Source organism: Haemorhous mexicanus, chromosome 3 (assembly GCF_027477595.1).
Source record: "Haemorhous mexicanus isolate bHaeMex1 chromosome 3, bHaeMex1.pri, whole genome shotgun sequence".
NCBI classification, from domain to species: Eukaryota; Metazoa; Chordata; class Aves; order Passeriformes; family Fringillidae; genus Haemorhous; species Haemorhous mexicanus.
The window spans coordinates 63,164,276-63,185,363 of record NC_082343.1 but is presented as its reverse complement, the minus strand read 5'-3'; the positions used below and the strand labels follow the sequence as shown (position 1 = coordinate 63,185,363).

Genomic DNA, 21,088 nt, shown 5'->3' with positions numbered 1-21,088 from the left:
CGGAAAACTTTTTTCTGATATCCAACTTAAACCTCCCCCAGCTCAGCTTCATGCTGTTCTCTCAAGTCCTATCACTGATCACAGGACTAAAGAGATCAGTAGCTGCCTCTCCATTTCCCCTTGTGAGGATGCTGCAGTCTGCAATGCAGTCTCCCCTCAGTCTCCTCTTCGCCAGGCGGAAGAGACCAAGTGACCTCAGCCAATGCTCATAAGGCTTCCCCTCCAGACTCTTCACTGTTCTTGCTCTGAACGTGGCCCTGCTTTGGACTTTCTCTAATACTTTAATGTCTTTTTTTTTATATTGGGGCACCTGAAAATGCCCCCAGCATTTGAGGTGAGGCTGCCTCAGCTCAGAGCAGAGCGGGACAATTCCCTCCCTTGCCCAGCTGGTGATGTTGTGCCTGATGCACCCCAGGACACGCTTGGCCCTCCTGGCTGCCAGGACTCCTGTTCAACTTGCCATTGACCAGGTCCCCCAGGTCCCTTTTCATGGGGCTGCTCTGCAGCCTCACATTCCCCAGTCTGTACACACAACCCCATCCCAGGTGCAGAATAAAGCACTTGCCCTTGTTAAATTTCATATGGTTGGTGATTGCCCATCTCTCTAGTTTGTCCAGGTCTTTCTACAGGGCCTGTCTGCCCTCAAGGAAGTTGCCAGTTTCTCCCAGTTTAGTGTCCTTTCAATGTCCTTCTCCATATCAGCCACATAGTGCTGATACATCCTCTGTAACCCTCCAGTTTTACAGAACTGACTATCACTAGAACAATATCTTCCAACCCGATAACTTGTCATGCACAGGGTAGCAATGTCTTTTTCCTGTCAAGTTAGCCAAGATCTTTCTTCAAGCTCCATTGTCCTCCCTAAATAAGAGAGAATTATTTATAGAAGAGACTCCATTGTGAGCATTTCAGTCTGTTTGAAGATGAAAGACATCCATACTATTTGTGAATTATTAGACATCCTAAAAAGTGTCAGTCTGCTCAGTGACTCTTGGTTTTGCAAGAATTATTACTTTTATCCCTTAAAGGGCTTCCCATCAGTAAACCTTCTGCTATAAACTAGTTGCACCTTAGACCCACACAAGTCCATGAGGATGCAATCCACCCAAGACTACCAAGAGAGCCACTTTCAATCATATACCAGCAGTCCTCTTCAGCTGGGGACATCCCAGGCGGCTGCAAACTGGTAAATGCGAGACCCATCTACAAGAAGTTTCAGAAAGAGGATTCATGAATCATATCTCTCCACAGTGTGTTCCTTCTGTTGTAAAAATATGTCAGCAAGCTCCTTCTGTGCCAGTTACTACATTAATATAATCAAAGAAGAAGAAAACAAACTGATGCAGAAACATCTAAATGCAGAAACAAATAAATGGCAAAGTCCATTGCTGTTGTGTTGCCATTGATATTTGATGTGATTCATAAAGGACAATGAAGTAATATTCTTGAACCTAATGGGGTTTGTAACTGTTTGAAAAGCAGCCTGACAACTCCACTGCAAAAAATGCAAATTCTGTTTCTCACAGTGAAGGAAACTGAAGTGTTTTATCACTTCATTTCAGTTCAAATATAATCTAAGAAACATTCTTTGTTTTGTCACTGGAAGGTCCACGTCATGTGTATAGTGAATTTTGTTCAAAAAAGACATCAGGTGAGGAAAAGATCTGGTTCTGTGATGACGTCTTTAGCTTATGCAAGCAAAAGTGTCTGTTCATTTGTATCCAAATGAGGCATAATGAGGTCAGTTATGTGTGCTTCTGTTAAAAGGCACCATTTAAAATAGAGTTTTCCTATGTTTGGTGTAACTACTGACTTTGTATGCTTAAATTTTTTTTTTTTAATCTCTAGGACTGGGAAAAATGGCACAATATCGGTGCGAGCTCTGGATGGTCCTAAAGCCAGCATCGTGCCAGCCACATTCAGTGCAGTCTCCCCACCTGGATATACCATTCTGGATGTGGATGTCAATGCTGTGCTGTTTGTTGGTGGCTTAACAGAAAAAATTAAAGTAAGGCCTTTTCTAGTGTTACTGTGTTAGCTGGCCGTTTGTGTGGACAAATTCTGTCATTGCTTAAAATAGAAATAGTAAATTTTAATATGCTGGTGTCATTGTAGTAGATGCTTTAATTGCAAGTAGTACACTTGCACTTTGGAAAGACTATTGGGATTTGCCTGGACCAAGGTGCACACGTGAGATTTCCTGTGCACCATGTAACCTTCTGATCAGAAGCCCTGTAGCTGGCTGTATTGATGCAGCATTTAGCCCAAACAGCTAATCCCTGCTGGATAGATGGATGCTTTGCCTTGGACACACTGCTGTCCTGACAGGCTTTTGGTTCCTGAGTGACAGGAACCCATTTCTGTTTCCATACATTTCTGGTCTCCTAACAGTGTATATAAGAGTATATTTTCCCTTGCATTTGGGATTTTATCTTAGTTGTGTATCCACAGTATCACCTCCTCCTTTGCAGTCTGCTTTCGGTGTTTCTGCTTTATTTTCTTTATTTTTGTTCCAGTTTCCTTCTCTGTTCCCCTACAAATATCTACATCATACCCCTGATCTATTTTCTCTTTTTTTTGTCTGTTCATTTTTGTGGTGACTTCTTCTACCTTGCTAAACTTCATGAGATGAATAGAAGATGTATGACAAATACAATAGACAGAAATCTTTGGAAAAAACCTATTCTCCAATAAAAGCTAATTAGCACTTATTTTCTAATGGCATTCTTTACAAAATAATTTAAATTAACTATTCCGTTCCTGATCAATATTTTAACATTTGAAAAGAAGCTCAAATTTAGATTTTCCCAAATAGTGAACTCACTGAACTTTTTTTACTCTCAAGGTTGTAGATGTCCTCAAGTGTCAAAATAGCACAATGTGCAGAAAAATTGAAGTGCAAAACTCAATGTCAGAACAGCTGTTTTAAACCTTTGGTTAAAAAAATATTGTGAAAATATTTTCTGAAGAACTCTAGTTTTTTCATTTTACTCAGGAAAGACTTCCTGAATTCTTTTATTCTCTCCAGGTAAATAAAGACAAGGGCAGCAGTAGGAAGGCAGTCAATTTTAAGTTTGGTATGGCTGGTATATTTGCAATGTAGAGTTTTAAACGCTGTCAGATTTGTTTTGTTCAGTACCATCTCTGAATTAAAATATAACCGCAGATTTTTGGGAATTTCTGTCATCATGTGGTACAGTTGTAAGGCTCACAAAATGAAGACCTTAACCAAGACATTTCTAAAACTGTGCAGCTCTTTGGACATTTAATCAAGATTACTGGTATATCTTAGGCCACTGACTGAGAAATCTGTTTCTTCATATTAGTGGGGTTTGGAATGCTTTAGATTGGTCCTACAGTTTTGTCCACATCCCTTTTTTGCACAGTGTATTCAAAAAGAAAGTTCATTTTCAGTTTTTAAAAACATCTTTAATCTGACTTGTAGAAAACTATGATGCTTAGATGCCATGAATTTCTTAGAAGTGACTTTAAGTTCATACTTGTTGCTAATTAAAACCTATCCAATTACCTTGGGAAATATCAGTAGCACATTAAGTCTTTTGAGTCATACTTTTCCTTGAGTATTTTCAAATTGCACTTCTCCATGTTCTCTTGCAAGATCTTAATATTTGTAATTGCTGTAAAAACAGCAGGTGCTTGTCTATCTCAAATAGCTAAGTGTATAGATTTTTAATCAGCTCATATTGATGAACTGAAATTTAAATGAATCAGGGTATTTTTAGAAGTATAATTTTTAGTGGAGTACTCTGTGTACTGTCAACTATTACTACCTTCATCACTGTACCATGTTATGTTCTAATGAGCATTTCTCTATGTGCATAACCCTAGCTTAATGAGTTCTGATGGGACATGTGTTTTAATTGCTTTGCCCTCTGCACATTATACTGCATCCGAAATTCAGCATGAACTTTTACAGGGGTAACAGTTGAGTTCTCAGCCTGTCTTTTAGCTTGGACAGTCTGCTCAATTTCCAGAATTTCCAGCATTACAAGAGAAACACTCTGCTTATTGTATTGTGGGCAAATTTGCTCATAGTCCTTTCTTGAAAGTCTGAAATGGAAACCCAGCTAGGCCTTGAACAGATGAGAGCAGCCAGCTCTCTGAACAGTCAGGAAAACTGATGGTGGAAGCCAAAGCAGCTCCTTGTTCTTTAGGACTTGTTCTCCCTAAGCCTTCCCAAGAGTCTCAAATCTAGAAGGTCTTTCCCTTTCGGACTGATACAAAGTTCAGTTCACATTTTCACTGATCAGTTGTTCTGTAGGAGGGCTTCTCAGATTAAATAAATAATGCTCTTGATATTTAAAATATTACAAATGGCGTTTATGGCGGGGTTTTTTATGATTTTATATGGAATTCTATATAGTATTTATTTTTATCATTTTTGTACCAGTTATGTGTTCAGTTGCAGTAGATCACTTCAAATTCAATTTAAGGAGGTTTGTGTTCTCTTTTGCAGAAGTCAGATGCTGTAAGAGTCACCACCTTCACTGGCTGCATGGGGGAAACCTTTCTAGACAGCAAACCGATAGGACTCTGGAATTTCAGGGACATTGAAGGTGACTGCAAAGGGTGTGCTGTCAGGTAGGTAAAGCACCCAGTGTTTCTCACAGTGCTTCTTTAGGGAACCTGCCTGCAGCGACATTACCTTTGGTGGTAAGTAGCAGGAATTTCCACAGCAGCCATCAAATTGCAGTGTGCATGCAACAGGAGTTAGGTTACAATTCCACCAAGAGGGGAAGCAGCCATTCTGGGTTGTAAGTGTGGTCACTGAGTTACCAGAACTGGGCTGCTGTGACAGGGCTGTGATAGAAGGGCTCCTGACAGCCAGTAACCAGAAACAGTCAAAGTGTGAGAGAGCATGAGAACCACAGTGAACTGAGTCTGGCTCATGGACAGCAGTGATGAGGGTGCCTGCACTCCTATGTGGCATGGAGCAGAGTCCAGTGCCTCAAGGTGGCTTTCACAGCCACTAGGGTAGTGAGCAGAGACCCCTCAAAAGAAAGGAGTTTGCATTCTCTAAATAGAATGGGAAATCCTTTCCCTGTCAGTGGGAGGTTTGATAAGACATCGAACCAAGTTCAGGAATACTCCCAGGAGCTGTGCCTACATTTCCCTAGCCCTGCACTTTTTATTTTAACTTCACATGGCAAAAGAAGATGGTTGAAATCGTTCTTTTCAGCCCACAGGTGGCAGACGGTGAAGGAACGGTGCAGTTTGATGGTGACAGCTATGCCATGGTGAGCCGCCCCATCCGCTGGAACCCCAATATTTCCACAGTCATGTTCAAGTTCAGGACCTTCTCATCAAATGCTCTGCTGATGTATCTTGCTACTGATGACTTGGTAAGAGCAGCTAGCTAACCTCTATGCTCCTTGCAGGTTTCATGCCATCTTTGCAGTCACTGAATTCATCAGATCATGAAAACAATTAGTTATGTAAGGTACCACTGTCCTGGTATGATGCTTCGCTGCTGGCCAACTGAAGACAGTGTCATAGTGTGCAGGTTGACTACCTCATGTTTACTGAATGGGGATCACTGTGATAGTCTGGGCAGAATTCCAAGTTTTCTGAATTTATTAATTAATTTTCTTTTATCCCTGATGTTTATGTGTGTGAACATTTTCAGTTAGTTTTGTCTTTTCAAAGTTTCAAATATCATTCGGTCATGGCAGGGGGAATATGGAAAGACAAGTCTTAAGTAGAAATCCTACTCATATAAAGAAAATGTTTATGTTTTATTGAGTGGATTTTAAGTGGAACTGGTGCAACAAATAAGATGTAATAGTGATCGTGTTTTTCTAATATCTACAAATGATGTCTCTTACAGCTAAAACAGAGAATAGAAACATTAGTTTTAAAGTTGTTTAAGGTTTTATTGACACACAGTAGCAAATGTGTGTGGATAATAGGTAGAAATTATTTATAAAGTCTCCTGTCCAGATCTGAATAACTCATCTTTGCCATCCCTGATCCAGATTGATTTACATGACTGACAGGGAACAGTCTTTCCCTTATTCTTTTCATATGGGGCAGAAATTATGTACAGTAGTTTTCACTGATGTCTTGAGGAATTACTGAGCACTTGCTACTTTAAAAAACCTGTGTTTGTGTAAATCAGTCTTATTTCAGATTCCTGTATTTTAGAAATAATTTTCAAAATAGCTGCAATTATCAAGGAGGAGGGTGCTTCTCCTGACTGACTGTAGGAAAAGCTGGAATTTTATTACGATAATGAAATATTTCTGTAGCTTTTCTAATGAACTTTCATATTTGAATATTGAAAGCATAATTAAAGTCATTATTTTAGATTATTTTATATCATTATTCATGACTTATGTATTTTTATTTTAAAAAATATTTAATTGAAATCTCAAAAACACAGGCAACTGGTCCTTGGTATATTTTGTTTCTTGTGATACTGTCCCACCATGTAAAAACTTGAAGATACTCTTTCCATTGATGCATGGATAGACATGCCTAAGCATCTAGAACACTGAGTTTGTTCAGTTTTACTCTGAGAAGAGGTGGAACTGGCCATGACTGAAATTATAATAAAAATTTCTCTGGTACATTTACGTCCTGGGTCATAGTTCCACCATTACTTACCTAGTGGCTTTCATGCTGTCCAGTTCTCTGGCTATTTGTTTTGCTCTTTGTGTCCTGCCAGCTCTTTTTCTGGATATTGTTCCACCAATCAGCCATTTCCAGCTGCTGCTTGGATACTGGTGTCGGTGGTTGATGAAAACAAGAGTGTTCATAACTCTCTTAGTCTCCATCTCTCTGTTACTCTGTTGCTTCCATAGATTACTCTCTGGAAATCTGGTAAAACATGCCCACTTTACCATCTTCACTCTTTTTGTTTTCTACCTTGCAAGTTTAAATCTAGCTGAGGTATGCAATAAACACACTAATTATAGTACAAACATACACTCAAAGCTGAGTATTAGTTTCAGGTAATTAAAATGTCCATTTTTATCTTCAGTCTAAAATAAAAGTGCAGCTATCCCATCAAAACTGAAACTAAGATGCCAGCAAAATTCCAACTAAATTAGCAATCCAAAAGAGAATGTTAGGGGAAAAAAGAGCTTGGCATTAGACTTTTGTTCATGAGAGTCCTGGGTAGTAAATGCATAAGTTGTAGCATTTTTTAAAGCTTGAAAAATGTTGTCTGTAGTCACCCAGGATTCAAAAGTGTTTATTTAATGTCTTTTGCCTCTTACCAAAATGGACAAGAATCATAATGGTGTATCTAACCCTTTTCATTACCAGAAGGATTTCATGAGTGTAGAACTCAGTGGTGGGCGCATAAAGGTCAGCTACGACCTGGGTTCAGGTACAGCTTCGGTTATCAGCAACCAAAATCACAATGATGGCAGATGGAAATCTTTCACCCTCTCAAGAATTCAAAAGCAAGGTAAGTTCCTGTGGTGTCAGCAGCATGACTTTTCCAGTTATCTGTGCAGTACACCTAACTTTCTAATCACAGGGATGGTGCTGTGGGAATTATAAGTTCTGGTGATTTAGCAACTTCTTTTGTTTAGATTATAGCTGTGCTGAGTTGTGGGTGAGTGATTGCACTGTCAAATAGTGCTTTATGAAGGTAGCCTATTTTTCAGGCATGATTATTTTATACAGTCATAACTTGCATTCTAAAATTCCTCTGGGGAAAAAATAAGTCTTTTCATCACTTTCAAAAAAGACTTCTTTTCATCAAAAAGAAGTTGTTTTCATCAGGTTCATGTTCCAAATTATGAAACACACATGTGGTTTTTGTTAGGACAGCAATAGCTTTTATCCTGCACAGTCCTCTCATGCTCAGCATATACCAAAGTGCTTAAAAAAAGCAGTGACTTTAGTATTGAGAGTATCTAAGTAGACAAACATCGCTATTTTATCTTCCCTTATGGTGTGCATTTTGTCATGAGCTGAATCTGCATGGAAACAACTGAGAGCATCTCCAGAAGTTCTCCTAATTCTTCACCATGTTACTGGCACAAAATGTGAAGTAGTGGAATTTGATAAGATCACAAAGACTACTGGTTATCGTGCTGGAAAAACTTTTTTTTTGTTTGTTTTTTAGTCTGGTTATAGGGCTGGTAGAATCTTACGCGAGCCAAATTAGTTTTACTTGTCGCTACTGTGACATACTCTGTGCTTTTGCAGTTTGAACTTTTACTCCACTCTAAATCTTCAGGGTCACCACATTCCTCTGCCTCTGCCCCCTGTAGTGCCAGCTCTCTACCTGGCCTTCACACCTCACACACAGTCCCTCTTCCTTGTCATTTGGCTGAAGTAGACTTGGAAGCTGGGACAGTGACCAAAGTAATTTAGTGATCTCAGTTTGGAGGAGAAATGTCTTATTGCTAGCCAGTTATCATAGTTCATACTTAACCTGGGAGGTATTAATATAAAATACAATGTCATGTAATTGTAAATTATCAATAGCATTCAAACATCATGTGTTTATAAAAAAAGATACAGGTATAGAAATTAAAGGAAAATTAATCTGGTTTGTGTAAGGTGTAGCAGAAAGTCTGTCTATTCAATTCTCAAGGAAGAAAGGAAAGAAATCCTTTTTTTTTTTGACCCTATATATCTCGGGGCCTGCTCAGCATTTTTCACCGAGTCTTATTTCTTTTATTGAACTTTATATTCTGTATTAATCTGGACATTAAAAATATACATGGAACAGGCACCTGAATAGGATGGTTGTATGTAGCACATCACTGACTGCAGACTGAGAACTGGACATGACAGCAACTGACTGCTTTGGGTTTGTAAGTGGTTTAAAGCGAGTGATCACCAATCTCTAAAGGCACATAATGACAGTGCTTAACAAACGTTTACACTAAAGATCCTGTTCAAGAGTCAGTCTTTGGACTGAGATCACAAATTAAATGTAAAATGATCTCTTGTCATGACTGTGTCCTGAAGTTTTAGCTCCAAATTACAGTGACACAAAGAATGCACCAAATGGAAACAGGTTTAGAGAATATATAAAAATAAAGTATACAGAATTGCCATAGCTTTTCAGGTTGTTATGGAAACAGAAAAGTGCAGCTTTCTTCCCCTGCCCATAATTGATAATGTGGAAATACAGTATCTTAATTGCAAAATACAGCCCTCCTTCCTTCTTCCCTCACCTGCTAACCCTCCAAATGTTTTTCTGTTGGTTTCTTACATTAAAACATCATTGTTCATGATGGATATTTTGTAACTAATCTCAAATGTCTTTTAGCCAACATATCAATTGTAGACATAGACACCAATGAAGAAGAGACCGTAGCAACAACTTCTACAGGCAGCCACTTTGGACTCAACTTAAAAGGGCACGAGAAAATATATTTTGGGGGATTGCCAACCCTGAGAAATCTAAGGTAACATGGCTCAAACCAATTTCTTTTGTCTTGGTAAGGGAATGTAAATACAATGTATTTATTCTCTGCATTTGCTTCTCAAGTTCACTTGCAGTAAGTGAATGGTGAATTCCCAATGTAGCCTGTACTGCCACAGCAGAATAATGCTTTATTTGCATATGTTTTGTATTTCACACAGCTCACCTTACACACATGCAATGGAAATGACACTTGCAGTGCAGTGCATCTTTCTGATTCTCTGCAAGAACCATGATGTAGCTGTTTCTTTAAGTATTTATTTGATGCACAAAATTTGTGACTGCAGATTCAGAGAGTTGGCTCAATACCTTCACAGAATTAAGAACAAATGTTTACTTCGTGCATGAGTAAAAAAATTGACCTACAGACAACTCCACATGGAGTTACTGCTTGATGGATATCCATGTTTTTGCATAATCAGTGTCAGTATACTTTAAATATGTATTAAAATATTTTGCTTAGATATTATTTTAAATTTTTTGTAGATTTTAGTTCCTGGTCTCCTTAGATAAAATTCCTCCTGTGTTCAGGACTTAAAGAGTATGATATGATACTCTTCATATATTTAATGTAAGCAGAATGAAATATTTTCCCTTCAGAAGTCTGATTGTGAATTTCCTACACAAATAAAATTCCCAGTAATTATTTTTTAAATATTGCATAGTGATATTCACAAATGTTAACTTCAACGTAAATAAACTAAAGAAACGGGATAACAGATAATTGAATTTAGTGACTTTCTTTCGTGTCTTTAAATACACCAAAAAACGTATTTAAAGTTTAAATGAATATTCAGCAGTTTTGCAAAGACAAGAACAAGAGAATTCTGTGCTACAATGAACAGATGAACAACACAGAAACAGGCCCATTAATCTATGTCAGCTTTAACTAAATGGCATAATGAGAGCCTTGAAGTGGTCTTGTGCACAAGGAACGGTTGTGTTTAATCCACAGACTCGTCTGCCACTAAAAGAATGGACATATTTGTTAATTTATTAGGATAATCATTGACCTCTGATGTCAAATCACCCAGCAATAAAAAGATCTAAGATCTATTTTACTCATGAAATAAAACAGTATATTATGTAATTGTGAAATCACACCAGTGCTTAACAAAACGTCTGGAGCAATTATCTTCCACTTCCTTTGTGGCTGCCCAGAAAATCAGTGTACAACAGCTACTTTGACCTGTGGTAACTGTTCTGCCTTCCAGCTATGATTTGTCAGTGCCTGAGGCAAGATTAACGCTATGGTAAATTAGAATCAAAAGTAGTGAAAGGGAGATTAGGGCAAAGCTGAGCTACTGCAAACAATGGACACTGAGGTATCCGTGACTTTGTAATTACCAGGTCGTGTCAGTTCTGCCAAATTCTTTTACATGGTTTGCTTTTGCTCATGACCAAGTATAGTATCAAGTTACAAAAACCCTCTGATGTGTTAGGTTTTAAGGCGGCTGTTTGCGAGTAAACCTGTTAATTGTTACAGCCTGCTAGCGTACCTAGAATCTCACCTGTCATCATATGTTGTTTGCAAATGGTGTACACCTCCTTCACTGTGAAATGGCTGAACCTTGCTACTAAGTATCCTTAATACTAAGTATAAGTATTGTTGTATCACGGAACAACAATACAAGTACCACTTGCTACAATTAATGCCATGTTGTTGTTTTCTTTTCTTGTCTTTCTTTCTCGCCCCAGTATGAAGGCAAGGTAAAAACAATCGGATTATTTGCATGACTTGCATGTGTCTAGTTAAAGTGCAGCTTGAAAGCACGGGTGGCACCGCAGCAGCAGCAGCAGCATGGGCAGCGTTCCGAGCAGCAGCTCCGCTAAGGCTCTTAGCTCCTTCGGCCAGCTGCTCCTGCCGCAGCCAGCGGAGCTGCTCCCGAGCGCTCACCGCCGTCACGTTGCACGCTGTGCACACACCTACAGGAGAAACTTTTGTTTTCCTCTCGCAGCCTCTTCCTCCAGCCGAGTGCTGCCCGTGGCGCTGCGGTGCCCGGGACGCGGAGCTCGGCCGGCTGCCGGGCTGACCCCGGCTCCGGGCTGCAGCAGCAGTGCGGTCCCACGGGAGCGGGGGAGTGCCCTGCTCAGAGGCACTGAAGTAGTTACTGAGGAGAGCGTGAGAGCACGGCGGAGATGTTTTTGTGAAATTCTCCGCTTCTCGTGTTCAGGGCAGGAGTATGAGGGGGAGAGAGGGGAGGTCACCTATTTCTGACTGCGTTTTCAGTTTGCAGCTATTTGTATCCGTCGTTTTTGCTTTGGTAGGCTCAGATATGAGGTGATTTTCGCTGTGTTTTGCAGCCTAATTCCTGGCTTGAATTGGAAAAATACAACTTCACCCCCACACTCCTGCCCTGAACTTTAGAAAGATTATTTCCTCTCAAGCTCCAGAAATTGCTGTTTGTTTTCCCTCAAAACTGGCCTATTTTCACAAAAAAAGAACTTAGGAAAAACCCCAGAAAAAAATAGAATTATGCAAGATCTTTGTGAACTTGGACCTTATTTGGTGTATTTTGAAAAGGAAAAAAGGAAAAAAGAAGTCTTAAGAAAACGTCTAGCAAGTGTTCAGTGTTTGCAAAGAGGTTGAGCCAGACAATCCTCAGTGCTCCCTTCCAGCCTTATCCATTCCGTGATTCTGTGATATGGGTTGGGAATTCTATCAGCAGCTGTTTGTAACAGGACAGGATGAGAACAGTCTACCACTGGACAAGGCAGAAAAGGTGGTATCAAGAATGGTTTCTGGATGGCAAAGATTATGGGCTCCAGTGACAATGATAACAGCAAAACTGTTCTTCCGCTGAGAGATAAATCCATAAAATCCAGAAACTGGAGAAGAGCTAGGAAAACAAAAAAAGAAAACTGAAAGGTGAACATAGCTACTTGACTGTAACTAAAGCAGCATATGGATCATTTTAGTAAACCAGATGCTTGCTTTAACTTATGCAGAGAGTACTAATTTGCCAGAGAATACATCACGCTTGCTCAGTTGGCTATAATGCAAAGAATGGCTTTCAGTGCCAAAACGTGCAGCTGATTAGTATCTGTGCAAATTTGTTTTATTTTGTAATTAATAGTCTTTAAAATGTTTATTTTCCTTCCAGGGAGCTGAAGTGGTTGTTGCTTCCCCCCTTCTCCAACCCACCACACTTTTAAGTCCATATTTATTTCCCAAATTAATTTTTCTCTCTTTGAGCTGTTCATACTATTCAGATACTCCAGTAAACACTCATGGGTAATACTTTTTAGTGAATTAAATAGTATTTTTTTTTTCCTTTTTGGATTTACTCTCCATGGTACCAATGGCAGCTTTTTTTCTGAAGTGACTTTATAAGGCTCTTTTTCTGGCAAACCTGGTTCAGATGTTACCAGAAGTTATGGTCTCACTCTGGTGTACCTGGGCCTGGGAAATCATATTTTTATAACCAAGCATGATAGTTTTGGTATTACTTTTCAGGGGTTTCTCATTTCCTCTCATCAGCCAGCTGATGAGTCAAACATGGAACTTGTATTCCATTACAATATTTTCCTGTTTTGGATGGATGGTTACATTCTGTAACAAACCCAAGTGCTTTGTTTTGTTCAACTGCCTGAAAAAGTCAGATGTATTACTGTGTCCTAAGAAAATATGCAGCAGTTTTCATAAGAAAGATACTGGAAATATAAATGTCAGTCCACCTGATTGCATTCCTCAAGCTTGTGGGCAAAAACTTTATGCAAATATTTGTACACTACTAAAGTTCTTCTTTCTTTGGATCTAGCATGCAAAAAGAGGAATGAAAAACATCTTCCAGTTAAAATCTCTCCTTACTGTTATGATTTCCTAGCTTGCATCTTTCTGCTTTGCCCAAGAAACAACAACTTCCTTATTTCATAGCTCACTGTCTTTTAACACCAAAGGTGATAATTCTCCTTTATCAAAGGAAAAACACAGAAAACAAAATCACCAACCAAAAAACCTTAAAAGAGGAAAGAAAAAATTGAGAAGGGGACTGCTGTCAGTTGGAGATGAGATGAACCTCTTGTTATAACTTTGAGTGATGCAAGGCAGAGTGCAGTGTGTGCTGATAGATTGTAGAAGGCAACACGAATTCAAGTGTATGCGTGTAGTTAAAATAAAAATTGAAATCAAGCATCTGTGCAACTGAAAGTGTACATATGTGTGTCTGGCTGACTGTTCTCCCTAAACTCTATTTTTGAAAACACGTTGTACTTCTAAATGTTTTTTAGGCCTGAAGTGAACTTAGAGAAATACACAGGTTGCCTCAAAGACATTGAAATTTCAAGGACACCCTATAACATATTGAGCAGTCCTGACTTTGTTGGTCTAACCAAAGGATGCACACTAGAGGTTAGTCTGATTTCCATGTATTTTGGCCTTAATGTTTATAAATGTTTTCTGGTTTCTGATTTTATGGCATAGTAGATTAATTGTATATGGTACATTCCTTAGATGGGAATCTAACCTTAAAATCCAAACAGTTACATTTAAGAGGAAGAAAGATGAGTAAGTCTGATCAGCAAGTAGACCAGTTTTTCATATCCTGCCTTCTTGGAGAGTATCCCTGGCCACTTGTGATATCCCTATCCCTAAAGGGTAGGATTTTCTGAACTGCTTAGCTTTGTTTCAGCTGACTAAAATGGTAATTATTGACATAAATTAAGATAAGCATAGACAACACTACAAATTTTTTTTAAAAATCTGACGCACATAAAACACAAGGATTTCATTTTTTTTAAATTGTTACTATAAAGTCATTCACTACATGAAACCTCAGAAATGAATACTTAGTGTCATTAGCTGGAAGGCACATTTCTTACTGATCACTAAGAATGTGCAAAATTGGTGTTGTTATTTTAGCTTTAAATGCATCTATTTTCAGTTGTTGCTGCTTGCAATTAACAGTCTTTCTGTGCATATAGAATTCAAGGAATCTGATCTGAAATTTGAGAGAGAATTTAGTAATTTTCCATGGAAAAGTCTTTTTATACAAAAAAATACTTTGACTGACATTTGTGTCCCAATAAATAGTTTGTATTTCTTCCCTGGAAATCTCTACTGTATAAGATAGTTTTGCAAGCAGATGGAAGATATCCATCAATACCATATATATCATATACTGATAGATGCCATATATACCATACATCTGATATTCCATATCAGATATCTTTACAGTAAATCCAAATGAGCTGTTGTTAATCTGATGCTCTCCAAATGTTTTTTTTTTTTTCTACAAAACATTAAAACTTTACTTTGAACAGCAACTGGAACTTGGCTGGGCCAAAATAAAGACAAGGGCCACATTTTGCTGTATTTATCCATTGTACTTTTGGCCTTGATCAGAGCAAAAGTACACAACAGTAGGGTTCTCAGATGGAATATTAGACTAGATTTGTTATGAGAGCCATATTTTCAAGTTTGTGGTAAAGCTAAATTGTAAACAAGCCAATTGTTCAAATGCTTTTAAATCTTACAGATTTGGCTTCAGAAAAAAATAGGGAGGTTCATATTTGTTTTGATTTCTGGTATATTCTTTCTGAAACAGGAAAGAAGGATAGTTATGTTCATTTTCTTTTGTTGCTATGAATCTTAGGAAGTACTTTGCCTTTCACATTATTTTGTAACCCTTGAGGTTTCAGAGTATGAAATCTAATTGGATTAACCCTTTTCTTGAGGAAATAAATAAAATATTCTAATTTTATAAAACCAGACGTAAGAAAATTTTTAAAGAGTGAAGCAAAAGTAAAGGATAAAGACTGGATATGTGTTCAATCATTAAAATGTCCTCAGATTTCAGAGAAAGGTGGGCAGCACCAGCAATTATTTTATCTGGCATAATTTTTTATTTCTAGACCTGGAAACATGTTTGCTATACTGCAAAAATGGCAGACTACTTTAGAAAAAGTCACTGTTTCTAAGATTGGTCTTCCACATCTGGAAGAATACATGAGTTGGCAGTGCTGACAGAAAATCTTTTGGACTATGCACTGACTTATTATTTGATGACATATTCTACTCTTTAAATTGTGTTAATGGCTACCAATGTCTGAAGAGTTGGGCCATGTGCAACAAGTGCTTCATTTATGACTCTGAGTAACCAAGTAAGCAGTGGTGCTTAGTGAAGTAATGAAAATTAAAGAAAAGTATTCTCTCAGCACATCTGACAAATAATAGTTTACGTTCATATTGGGTTTTATTACCTATTGTATAGATTTAAAAGCAAACTCCAACTGTATTAACTCAATGGAAAGCACATATATAAAATAAAAACAACCTTGAGCAGTTGTTTTTAATCCAAGAGGATGTATCGACATAAAGCTGGAACTTTGCCTTCCTGTAAGACAGGATTCCACAAATACCATAATGATGCCAGATGTAAACAGATAAACTAAAGTGTTTGCAGAACACTTTGAGGAGTAAATTGCTACATGTTTATTATTACTTTCCGTCTTTTCACACTAGTTATATTTACATAGTTTATTATTTTAGTTCAGAAATCTTCCTGTGCCTTCATAATGTTGCTTTTAATTCTACTAAGGCACTTTCCTGTCCTCTCCTTCCTTCAGAACATTCACACAGTCAGCTTCTCCAAACCAGGTTTTGTGGAACTGCAGCCAGTCTCCTTTGATGTGGGCACAGAAATCAATCTCTCCTTCAGCACCAGGAATGAGTCTGGGATCATCTTGTTTGGCACAAGTGGCACAATTGTCCCACCCAGGAGAAAGCGCAGGCACTCTGCAAGGAAAGCTGCTCCCCTGAAGAGAAAGCGCAGGCAGACAGGACAGGTAAGAGAAACCTGGCAAAAGATTAAAAAAACCCCCAACAATTCTACTGAACTGCCAGAGTTTGTTTCAAGACACTGTCAGATGTTTATGCTTAACTTAAAATTCAGGTATTTGGAATAAATTATTTCTAATGTCGTCCTTCATCTGATGGAGAATCTAATAGAAGCTCAGAATTGGATTTTTTGTCTTGGAGAAATTGTTTCTCTTACAGATTTACAGTCATGTATCCATTGCCTTTTGCTAAGCAGCAGATTTGGTTTCGTATTATATTCCATGTTGGGTTTTTTTAACCAAACCCAAGTATTAGAAAATACTGTTCTTCACTCCTTTTGAGAACTACTTATGCACTACTAATACTTGGAAACTCTCTCAGTCCTGTTCATACAGAATAAATGAGTATCATTCTAACTTTCCTGAGACCAACAAAAAAAAAGTGGTGAACACAGTGAAGATTAACCCCTTGTTTGGCATCACTGATGTGAAATTTAAGACGAATGGTTTGGCCTCTCCTTCTCTCTCATAAAATACAAATTTGCTGTATTAGTCCACAGTGTCTAAGTGACTGGTAAAAGTGTGATTACTAGAATTTGTTAGAAATTATTCGAGTCTTGATTAAATCATGATTAAAATCCTGACAGACAGGCACACTACAACAGCAATAAACAGATTGTGGTAATGCATTCTTTATTCAGGGCTTCTGGGAAGTGATATTTCATTATTCTCCTTTCTGGCTATTTTGGAAGAGAGCTCTTGGTGCCCTAGAGTAACACACTCCAGGGACAGCACATTGTAATCCAGGCTCATCTGGATGACATTGTCTTCAGGTTAGGGGCTCCGTCACCATTTCCCAGCTCTTCAGGTCACAGAGACCATGACCTCTTATTGCTATACGAACTGGAGTTTAGATGCTGAAATCTGCCACAATATGATACTGGTGGTGGAGTAACTACTGGCATGATCTGCCAGCCCTCCAAGCACAGAACTCAAACTGAGATCAATGCACTTCAGGGCTTGATGAGTTTAAGACCAGGTCTTGTAATGTCATAAATGAGAAGAATTGTAGGTTAGTTTCCATCCTTCCCTGTAAATAGATAGAGAGTTAAATCTTCTGTTGACGTTTTCCAGCATGACCTCATTTTACCCCTTCCTCATTATAAAAATGCTGGAGTCTGAGCACAGCAGCAGCAGCAGAACTGAAACAGCAGTGTCTTGTCTACGCTGAGCACATTAACAGCCAGTGTAAGACAATAAAACATACATATTAATGTAAAAATAAGTGAAATCATTTCTTTCCAAATGTAACTTAGCTTTTCCCTCCAACATGTACCTTGCAGGCCTACTATGCCGTGTTCCTGAACCGAGGTCGGCTGGAAGTGCACGTCTCCACAGGGATCCGGGATCCGCACAGGATCACCGTCAGACCGGAGGCTGGCGAGTTCCACGACGGCAGAGCACATTCCATCCGGATAGAGAGAGCTGGAGGGTAACAAATGCCCATAAGTGCTACAGGCCACACAGCACAGCTAATTCAACAAAGCAAATGTGTTCATGGCTTTGGCAATCCATATAAATGCTTCTTCCGAGCCAAAAAAAAAAAAAAAAACCCCAACAAAAAAACCAGCTTCTTTCCATCATTTTTCAGAAATTCTTAGAAGTAGGTTTGACAGTCATTATTGTTCTGAAGAGCTGGGTTTACATGCTTTTGTAGGGTACCAGCCTGTTTCTCCAGACTTGTGTTTGCCTGAAATGGCATTTTTAATCTTCTGATTTTTTTCAAATATATTTATAAAAGAATCTGTGGGTGAGAAATTCTGCCGTGGTGCAGTAAATCTCCTTTTCAGGACATATAGAAATATACCATTTTCAAAGGGTTCAGACTGCAACAGCACAGCAGCCTGTAGCCTTTTTGAGATGCCGTGTGTTGGACACAGTGGTGCCCAGCTAAATATGGTAAAAGACTGAAAACACAGTCCCACTTTTCTTATAGGAAAAGCCATCACAGACCTTCTCAGACCATGTTGTTTTACACTGAATTTCACTTGAATTCCTTTGCTCTTTTTCAGACATTTTAAAACTTTCTTATTACACTTCACCATTCAGAAAGTGATTAGAAACAACACTACTGTAGTATATAGGACTCAGGCAGACAATAATATTTATGGCCTGGAATAGCCCTTGTTCCAAGCAGGGTTTATTATGGACATTTGAACATACAAATGTGTACATTCTGTACAGACATTTGTTGGATTAGTGCACTATACTCAGTGTTCTCTGCTGTTAAAAGAAATCAGGAAGAAGATGTGACATGCAGCACGTTACAAAAGGCACTTATCCACTTCACCCTCTTACCCCCACAACAATGCAGCCTTCTTGACCAACCATTCCTGCCTAGTCCCCAGGTGCCCTTCTGTCCTCTCTGTAGTTTGCTTTCCTTCCCATATAATTTTCTGACTGAATTTCTATTGTATTGCTAAAAAAACTCTCACAAATAATGCCTCCAGTCAATAAGACTCCTCTACTTCGATGACTAGGTCAAAGTCAAACCATAAATGCTTTGGGGAAAAAAAAGTTTTCTAGGAAATGAATGACTGCATTTTGTGATACATTTAGTGTCACTGTGACAGAACACAAATATGCAGATGACAAAAACCTCTAAACAACAAAGTAAATTATTGTATGCAGTGCTGTAGCCAGTACAGTTAGCTTGACCTTATGAGGGTACATGTGAGAGTACATCATGACAAAATTGCTGTACAATGCCATCCAGCGATGATGCTTGTTCAGATGAGACCTCTGTGGTTTCAAAGTAGCTTTGTTACAAAACAAATGGCTGAACTCTGAAGTTTTTGTAGCCTGAAATGGATATGAAAAGACATACATTACGATTAACCCTTCCTCAGCTCATCCTGATCTCAAGCTTTGTTTTTTAAAATGTGAGGAACACCCAGTGAAGACTCTGCAGAGAGATAATTGTCCATATAATTATGAAAAATTATATTGTTGAATATTAATGTGCATCATTGCAGACTGATTTTGGGTCAAATCAGCTTGGACACAAACTGTTTATGATGATTAGCCATGGCTAAAATGCAGCAACAAAAAGGATAACTTGAGTCTTGACAATCTGACTTTCCCACACTTCCTCTGAAGGCAGAGAAGGGAAATGTCCTCTCTGGGACACTTCATGAAACCTAAATTAGTCTTTTTCTATGAGCTGCCTCCAGAGAAATCCCTCTCCTTCTGTTTCCACCACTGAAGGGACTGGGAGATATCATAGGGATTGTCCTGAAAGATAGGTCTTTTAATAACTGCTTTCACTAACCCTTTGAAAAATTATTCACATTTCTTACTCTGCAGCTTTCCAAACGAAATTAATTCATCCAAAACTATGAGGAAACTGGACAATTTACACATAGTGCAGCACTTAAGCACTTCAGGTGCTTAAGTAACTGTCCATTTCTGTCTAGGATATGTAAATAACAAGGCCAAGCATTTTGTATTTGAAAACAGATCTCTTTTCAATATTCAGTTTCTTGCATTTGTAATTATAGTTAAGAAAGAATATCAGAGTTCAATATAATTTTGCAGTTGACAAATGGGACTTTATTTGCCAGAGACTGATTAGTCAGCCAGTGGTGCTGCAGAGGCTCCTACCTTCCTCTCTTCAGCCTTAACAGTAACCATGGGACTGCTTTGTCTTTTGCTTGTGCCGTGTGAAATACCCATTGGAATGAATTACAGCACCTATACTGGTACACTGTGAACAATCAGCAGTTTTCCTCCTCTGCCACCTCCCCCAGAAGAAGCTATGAGATCTTTAAAAAATGTACTGTATGTTTGTCATTGATCCTGCAGTCAGAGCAGTCTGGTTGTGCCCCAGCAAGAAGAGAATAAGGAAATAGGGAGTCCAAACAAAATGTGACCCCGTGCTGTTCCCATCCTGCTGGGCTCTAGATGATTATATCTACCATCACAGTACAGCCAGCTCAGCCCTTACTGTGTCTGTATTGCCACACCACAAACCACTTCTTCTTATGCAGCCACAGTCTGACATTATCACCCCTACACAGCACAGTTTTGCCAGGCTTTGTCAAACAACTACCAAGGAGGCCCAGCAGCAGCTGAAACCCTTCTAGTGGTTAATATGCATTTAGTGTGAGCTGGCAATTACATAATTTGAATTGCTCATTGTTACAGCTGGTGTAGGAGTAAACAGGGCTTGCAAGGGGGTGATTTCAATACAAGCAATAACCAGCATAAAATATATATTTCTTTGCTTTCAAATCTTTTACACAGGATGTTCAGTGTTCAAGTCGATGAAGACAAAGTCCAGACTCAGAGGCTGCCATCAGACCTGCCCATCTCTGTTAAGAAACTCTTTGTGGGGGGTACATCTTCTCAGTTTCAGACTGCACCTCTCAGAAACATACCACCATTTGAGGGCTGTATATGGAATCTTGTCATTAATGCCACGTAAGTCTCAACGATGCCAAGAAACGTTCAGTTAATGAGATCTGGTTGAACTGCCTTGGAAAGTTTATTGTTGCAACTAATCATACTAGCAGGAAATCCTAGAAAATTATCTGTTTTCTTTATATGCAATTCTTTTTTTTTTTGTCGACAGTATGTGCTCCGTAGGCTATGCAATTAATGAGCTGTTTTACAGACAAGCCAACACTGTCTGTTTGTCCATGAAATCAGAGAAATTCAGTAGTAATGGTGCAGTAAGATGTGCATCAATAACAGGTATTTATGGTGTGCTATACCACTTTATTTAAGGTAAGGGTGACTTCCAAGAGAAGTCAAAATTCTGAGAACCGCCACGGGAATCAATTTACTTTGTGGAAAGTGCAGTAATCTGGATAGAGCATTTGAGTAAAAGGAAAG

General features: G+C 38.7%; 1 protein-coding gene across 5 annotated transcripts in view; it reads left to right on the top strand.

Moving 5' to 3' along the window:
- The window catches only part of LAMA2 (laminin subunit alpha 2), a 339,355-nt gene that overhangs the window by 301,344 nt on the left and 16,923 nt on the right, over window positions 1-21,088 (top strand). For 3 of the 5 annotated variants that reach the window (XM_059842129.1, XM_059842128.1, XM_059842126.1), the window contains 10 exons: window positions 1,849-2,008; window positions 4,478-4,602; window positions 5,201-5,363; window positions 7,291-7,435; window positions 9,260-9,398; window positions 11,114-11,125; window positions 13,646-13,766; window positions 15,983-16,201; window positions 17,536-17,684; window positions 20,498-20,674. In XM_059842129.1, the coding sequence (XP_059698112.1) occupies window positions 1,849-2,008; window positions 4,478-4,602; window positions 5,201-5,363; window positions 7,291-7,435; window positions 9,260-9,398; window positions 11,114-11,125; window positions 13,646-13,766; window positions 15,983-16,201; window positions 17,536-17,684; window positions 20,498-20,674 (1,410 nt within the window). The remainder of the gene's footprint in view (window positions 1-1,848; window positions 2,009-4,477; window positions 4,603-5,200; window positions 5,364-7,290; window positions 7,436-9,259; window positions 9,399-11,113; window positions 11,126-13,645; window positions 13,767-15,982; window positions 16,202-17,535; window positions 17,685-20,497; window positions 20,675-21,088) is intronic. The other 2 variants (XM_059842130.1, XM_059842127.1) reach the window with 1 other exon arrangement.